Source organism: Pseudonaja textilis, chromosome Z (assembly GCF_049901715.1).
Source record: "Pseudonaja textilis isolate UNSWEBS1 chromosome Z, rPseTex1.2, whole genome shotgun sequence".
Classification (NCBI taxonomy): domain Eukaryota; kingdom Metazoa; phylum Chordata; class Lepidosauria; order Squamata; family Elapidae; genus Pseudonaja; species Pseudonaja textilis.
The window spans coordinates 98,153,008-98,160,525 of NC_142008.1; the positions used below are offsets into that span (position 1 = coordinate 98,153,008).

The 7,518-nt window shown below is 41.4% G+C and overlaps 1 protein-coding gene across 1 annotated transcript; it reads right to left on the minus strand.

The window, feature by feature from the left end:
- Positions 1–295: 295 nt before the first annotated feature.
- Positions 296–5,491, minus strand: HOXB7 (homeobox B7). Its single transcript, XM_026710783.2, has 2 exons — positions 4,972–5,491; positions 296–1,341 (listed from the first exon to the last, which is right to left on the minus strand). Exons 1-2 carry the CDS (start codon positions 5,369–5,371, stop codon positions 1,088–1,090), a joined length of 654 nt encoding a protein of 217 aa, XP_026566568.1. The 5' UTR covers positions 5,372–5,491; the 3' UTR covers positions 296–1,087.
- Positions 5,492–7,518: the final 2,027 nt, after the last annotated feature.

The following is a 7,518-nucleotide window of genomic DNA, read 5'->3' on the forward strand; positions in this document are numbered from 1 at the left end:
GATTTTTGCAAAGGTATTCAAAGGAATTTTTAAATATGCATAACAAATACATGGAAGAAAATAGGAGTAGGAATTGGGAAGGAATATTTGAAATCTACTCTCAAAAGCCTAGGCACCAGTTGGAGGACACAGGAAAGCTTCCCTGTTCACTCCAAATAAATGGTACCTCTCATCCATGTAAAGCAGCGCAATATCACTTCGCACTGTGAGATGAACACCATATAAATTTGACAACTAAATAAAAAATACAGTCATTATTGGACACAATATTCATAATGTTATTTTTAATTATTTTCCCCTTTTCTACGCATAGTAATCACAGAATACAAATCAAAAAGGTTGGTAAACTATTAAAGAATTTTCTATCTATCATATACATTGGTTTTACTCAGCACAATATTAATTTCAGATTCTCTAGTGACAGTAAAAATGAAGTGGTCCATTGCAAACATGTAAAAATATACATCAACAAAAACAAAATAAAATAAAATAAGCAAGAAAAAACAAAACAAAAAACAGCACCAGTAATCAGACGTAGAGGAAGACAGGAATCTTACAGAATTATGTACAACAATCGTCTTCTGCTAAGTTTTGTGTTCCCTTCATACATTTGGAGTTCACGGTTTTCTAAGGAAAAGTGCTAACCACGTCCACATTTTTTACTTCATAAACCATTTCTTTCAAATTACAAGAGGATCAAAAAGAGAAATTTTAAACAAGAAAATTTACAAATACTTAGACTATATGTATACCCACATAAAAACAAAACAGTTACCTAGATTTGATTCTAAAGAGACATTTAATAGGTAGATTTCTTTTTTTGTTGTACAAAAACAAAATAAGAGAGAAATGTTAATATAGGTAGTTTCCCAAGTGTCAAGAAGCAGAAGAAAGAATCCTTTCAGTTTGCTTAGGTGTTTGTTTCTTGTTTCAATGTACAGTCTGTTATGTTAATTTTTACATTTTCCTCTAAATTTGTGTAACAGTGCGGTCAGATTACTTTCTTTCCTTTCCTTTTTCTTTTCCCTCCCTTTCCATTCAGTTCCATTCTCTTTTCCATTTCTACTTTCATCCTTTTTTTTTTCTTTCATTCTTCTTCATCTTCTTCAGCCTCTGGTTTTTCCTGGCTATTTGAGCCTGGCCCTGCAGGTTTGTTTTCTTTTTTCCACTTCATTCGTCTGTTCTGGAACCAGATTTTGATCTGTCTTTCCGTAAGACATAAAGCATGGGCTATCTCAATGCGTCGCCTTCTGGTCAAGTAACGGTTGTAATGGAATTCCTTCTCCAGTTCCAGGGTCTGGTACCTGGTATAAGTCTGGCGGCCTCTCTTTCTGTCAGTTCCTGCAAAATAATAAAAGAGAATTTTACAAGCTTATTTTGGTTTTTCACTTCTTTATGTGCATCTATGTGTGTTTTACAAGCAGGCACATTCACAGTATACATAGATTTAAAACTATCTAGTTTTAATAACATATTTTTCCTTATATAAAATCTGTATGTATTTTGTATTTTGACACCATTAAAACAAATTAAAAGAAAAGTATATGATATTGCATACTTTGAATGAATCTTTCAGCTTCTTTAGGCATTAATGTACTATTCAGTTCTATAATTTCAAATAAATGTAATTATTAGGTGCACAACTTAATGATACTTACTGATACTGGAGGCATAGCAGGTTGAGTTTAAGACAAGGATTGAATTAATATGGGACAATTTAATGGTGATGCAAATTTTGTTCAGGGAGATTCAATGCATTATTTTTTTAAATGTCAAGATTACTATCAGTACCAATAAAGATCAATAAAAATTCTTGTTGAGAAATGCAAGCTTGAATAAAAAGCTCTATAAAAAGCTTGCTACTTATTTTTTCATAAGATGTATGATAAGAGTTAAATCATGCAACAAGAATTGAGGTAGATGTAATTACAAGGAAGCTTCTTCCCTGCAGAAATTTCCACATCTGGTAAACTTCTTTAAGTCAGTGAAGGTTAATGTTAGGGTAACATTACTTCCTTCCTTTTCTAGGTTGTGTTTTATTTTATTCTACCACTTCCCCTGAGGGGGAAAAAATGGTATTTGGATTTTTTCATTCGGAATTTCGGAAGCTGCTGGGCTCAGTCAGTATGGGAATTCCTCAAAGCAAGCGTCCTGCCTTTGACCACAACTATTTTACTCCGGCATCCAAAGAATCTGGATTCAAACCAGAAATCAATTCTTCAGTCATTTCTTGATGGCCTGATACAACTAACAAGGCTTTTGAGTAAATGGATTTTATCAATGATTCTTGCCAGAGTTAAAAGACCCCTACTTTACCTCTCTGAAATGTGTTGATTAACTTACTGTTTAACTTATTGTTTAGCAAAAAAAAGGGAGAGGTCCTTGTGTAGGTCTTTGGCTCTGTTAAAAAGAGCAATAAAGCAGGATATAAAGAGGGGGGAAAATAAGCTGTCTGTGGAATGTGAGTTGTAAACTGCTGAACGGAAGGCTGTAATGGCCAGTCTTGCTCTGGCAGTGGAATCTCCCAATTCCAGGCAAGGCGCAAGGAAATGCAGGAGATGGGGGGAAGGGAGGGGGGGGAGATAAGAGACAGAAGAAATAAACCCCAGTTTTCATTGCATTTGTCCAAATGGGGAAAGAAGCCATCAGACCCGCAATACGGGTGGGGAGTCCTGCCTTGCGCCCTGCTTGTCTTCCGTCCTTCAATATTGTCTTCCAACAGCAAAGCATAAAGAAGAATTTTCCCTGCTATCAGAAGCTGCTGCTTATTGCCGGTTACTATAAAGTGGAGGAGAAAAAGAAAGTTATTTTGAATTACCCCTTCTCCACCCCACCCCACAACACTAAAACTGGGCTTTGACTTGCAGTGTGACCATGGTTTAAGGATTACCTAATAAGAAAGAAAAGTTGAATCTATTACGTTAGCCCCTGAAATTACTGAAGCTACTATGCCTTCATGTTCATTACACACACACAGCCTTTGTTTTCACCTCATCCCCTTTGGTCTCCTTTTGGAAAGAGACCTAGCCTGAATTTTTGTCTCAGCCCCACTTTCCACTCCAGAGGTATCAAATCATTACATGGGGGGCATATAATACTTTAAAATTGAACTTTTACCAAGACATTCCCCAGTCAGGTGCCTCCACAAGCCTGGGATTACAGATTATATTGTCGCTGACTATGATGCTAGGTGTAGTCAACACATCCAAGGGGTACTGAAGTGAGGAAAGCTGCACTGGAATATCACTAGAAAATCGGCAGATTTCGAAATAGTCGTGGGTGAAAGAATTGCCAAAGAGGGAGCCCTTCCTATTCCTACAGACATCAATTTAGTTTTCTGCCTATTGATCTGTGGACAACCTCAGACTGTTCCCTCTCACACTGAAATGACCACTTTCACCAACAGTCTAGCTGTAGAAGAATGTGGAAAATTGGCTGCTTGCAATGTTCTTGTTATCTCTTGCCTTAGTATTTGGGTCCACTAAAAGTCTAATCAATTTTCCTACATTCAATTATTGGGGAGAGGGGTCTTCCAATGTTTGATTTATCCCCTTCATCCACCTGTTAGTTCTTAAGAAACATAAGCTTGAAAAGGCAATATTAAGAGTCACATCACCTTTTACAGTGGGTCCTACATATGATTAATCAGAGGTAAATACTAGTTATTTCCCAGATATAAGTGCATAGAATTGTAACTTGAACATAATTTTCCTTCCACTTCAAGCTTGAAGTGTTCTGTGCTTCTTAGAAATCTGCCTCTGTTGGTTTTAATACAATGTGCTTGTTCTACTGGGATCCTGTAACAGTAATTGTATAATGGAGTTGATTTGTGGGAGTAAGAAAGGGAATCACCAATCCCACCAAGCATGGAAGAGAAACCTGGCTCTCAAGAGGAGCATAGAGCTATTACTGAATGTGATAATGGTGCTATAACGGGTTAAGGACAGTTGAGCTTAGAAAGCCAAGTGATGGAAGCGTTCTTTCTTCCCTCTGGGTTTTGCAAGGTGCCTTAGAGTTTAACTTACACTGCCTTCCCTAATAACAGTACAACATCAGGTAGAAGGCAGAGAAAAGTAGGCAGATAAGACTGTTGGTACTTAATACAGACTACACACAATTGGGAAAGAGGGTATTAGGTGTAACAAGCTCAACCAGTGCATCTGTTCTGCTCTTACAGAGTCCTTTGGTTCCACAAGTCTCTTATGTATCATTCCTGTTCCAAAACCTGACATACACACATATTTTAATTAGTCGGGGGTGGGGGGGGAATGATCTGACCCTCTTTCCAATTTCCAGAATCTGGTGAGACTGAAGTGCATCTGCAATTGCACATCCTAGAGAAAGGAGAGGAAGGGCATAGACACAGGGGGAAGGGGGTTTATGATGAAATGGCCCTTTTGAAAACAAAACAAGTCCCACCAGGATGTGTGCTTATGTATGTGTGTTCCTCCCACCCACCCACGTCTTTAAAAAAATATTTCTAAGGTGAAATCGAACGGCTATGCAATCAACAAGAATCAATTTCTGGAGCAGAATCTGAGAGAAACTTCTGAGTTTATGTGTTTGCAACCCCTAAGGGTAGGAAAAAGGGAACGGAAGGAAAGTGAAACAAGACCGACTTTTTTTTATAGGCTGTCTCTTTCTTCTTCTCTTCCACCCTCCCTCTAACAGTACAGCACGGTTTTCCGAAGACACCCTGTCTTCGACATACAGGAAGCCAGAAACAGAAACAACAGAAGAAATAAAAATTTAACCGTTTGTTTAAGGTTACTTTTGCAGGGGATCACGGCGAGAGAAGGAGGAGGGGTGGGAAAGATTCCTTTGGAGGCAAACGTCATAAAAGGAGTTCAGCACCATCTTTTCCTCCCCCACCCGCAATATTACCTCTTCCTCCCCCCTCCCGCGGCCGCTGATCCTGGTTTCTCCCCGAAGCTTTCCCGCCACCTCCACCATTCTCCCAAAGGATCTCACCTGTGCTTCGCATCCAAGGATATATTCGCAAGTTGTTTTCGTGCCGCAAGTCCGTGTCCCTCTGGTCGCTTTTGTTACAGTTGGGTTTGGACGCGTCTCCCGGACACATCATGGAGAGGTTTTGCTCAAAGGGGGAACAGTGCATGTTGAAGGAGCTGGTGTCCAGACCGTAGCCGCTGGAATACATGCCGGGGGGCTGTGGGTGCATACCTCCCCCGCTAGGGTAGAGACCAGGCATGGAAGCAGCGAAAGAGGCCGTGGAACTGGAGCCATAGCCGGTGCGCTGGGCATTGGAAGCGAATGCGCAAGAAGTTTGCTCGGGAAATACTCCGGAGGGGAAAACCGAATTTGCGGCCTGATATTTAGAAAATAAAGCATTCGCATAATACAATGAACTCATAATCTGGCCGGGTGATTTGTAGGCCGGGACGTTTTAGTGTCGGTTTTACGAGGTACCGTGATATATTACGGAATTAGACTCCAGATTTACACCAAAAAGGACCCCCTTTTTCCTCCCTTGGCCACGTGATTCTAATCCACGTGATCCGAATAGCACCAATCCGTTCCGACCTTCCTCCTCCCCTCCAACTCTCCCTCCCCCCCAACTGAAACTGTACACCCCCCCGAACCCCCCGTAATATGAGAAAAGAAGAAAAACACTATGTATGGAGCAGTGGCCGGAATTTATACAATACGATGCATTATTGATGATAGGATAGATACTGAATCTCCCAAGCTAGAAGCGGGAAGGAGGGAAATCACAACGCGCGCGGAGTCAGTCACCCGCCGTTTGTACCCGTTCTCAAGTGAAGCTAACAGGGGAGAGATGCAGGAGGGAGGCGGCGTAGCAAAGAAAATAAGAAAGATTTTGCAGTGGGTAGTTGGGGCCAAGCTAGGGCAAGAAGAGAAGAAGAAATAAAAGGGAACTGCCCCGAAACCAAGGGTGAGAAGTGAGATAAAGTGGAGAAACGGACCCACTTGGCCGATCCAAGCAAGAAAGGCAGCCTTAGGGATTACCCAGGAAAATTTATACTCATCAGTTTGATTTTGTGTTCCCTGTCACTTTGAAGTTCCTCTCGAATGGATATACACATACAGATGCAATTCTCTCCTTTCTACCCCTGTTCTCCCTCCTGCTTAGTACCCAAGAGAAAAACGCAGGCTTGAGAGAGTCAGAAAGCGAAGAGAGATGCCCGCCCTAACTCGCGGTCTCGGGGCGGGTTTTATAAGCCGACATTCCGCTGGCATCTGCCGCTGCTCCCCATCCCCACCCCCCGCAACGATACAGTCTCTGATCCGCTCCAACATCGCCCATCCGAGCACTTTGCTACTTACTATTTCAGTTGCTACCTCCCCATCCCTCCCCCGCTCCAGTAGCTCCCCTTCTGAATGCCGTTCAATTCTATATGTAATTTATTCCACTGCCACAGGCGTTGAGCCTCGGAGCTCGCTTTGCTTTTTCTGGTGGCGGAAGGGGGAGAGAGGGGGGGGGCGCGAAGGAAAGATTACAACAGATCTCTATTTAAGCGTGTCAGCTCTTCTGCTGGACTCAATTATAAGGAGAAGGAAAATGTGACCAGCTGGTTACTCTGCTTTTTTTTTTGCTGGGGAAGCAAGGGAAGCTTCCAAGAAAAGAAAAGAAAATTGGGGGAGATAGAGAAAAGAGAGAATAAAAGGCGGACTTTTCACTGAAACTTATCAAAATCCTCTGTGACAAGAATAAAACTGGCCTTGTGAAGATTGGCGGAGATTCTCTTTTCAAGGTTAACTTGCCCCCCCCCCAAAAAAAAGTGGGGAGGAATATGGAGGGGCATGTAAGGTCTAATGGGAGAGGTGGGGAGTACCAAAGGTGACAATCTTTCGGATTATAGTGGGGGTGGGAGGCTAACTCTCCTGTTAGGAGCAGCAAGGCTGGAATTCAGCAGTGACAAAATAAAGGCACATGCAGACATAATTAGCATAACTTTTCTGAAACTAAAAATATTCAGCCAGCCCGCTAACCTGAAGTCAGGATAAGCTTGAGACTTCTTTTCAAAGGGAAAGAAATCTGCATTCTCTCTCTGCCTGCCTTCCCTTCTCCCAAACTTCCACCAAAATTTCAGGTACATTTTCCCCCTGAAAGCCATATGTTTCTTCTGTGTCTCTTAGAAGGCTTTCCTGATTGGAAGTAGCTGTTATGTATGTGTGCTTATTTTCCCAACCCTTCTCTTCTAGATGGTGGAAGTGTTAAGTAGAATGAAGAAAGAACAATGTCATGGGGAAATTGTGGCTTGCAAACTTTATTTTAACTCCTTTCTTCTGCCGTTTCCAGCTTCAACAATAGAACAAGGTGAAGAGAGAACAACAAAATATAGCATTAGTTTCCCCACCCCCAATAAAGTAATTCACGTATACAGTATACATTCTCTTTTTTTCACAGTAAACCTAGGGGGGAGGGGACAAAAAAAAACAAAGGAAAAACACTCTTTACAACTTATTCCACTCTGTGCATGCCAACTAAATGGGAAAGGCAAGAGAGAAAACGAGAAACACAGTTTTTATTTTTAT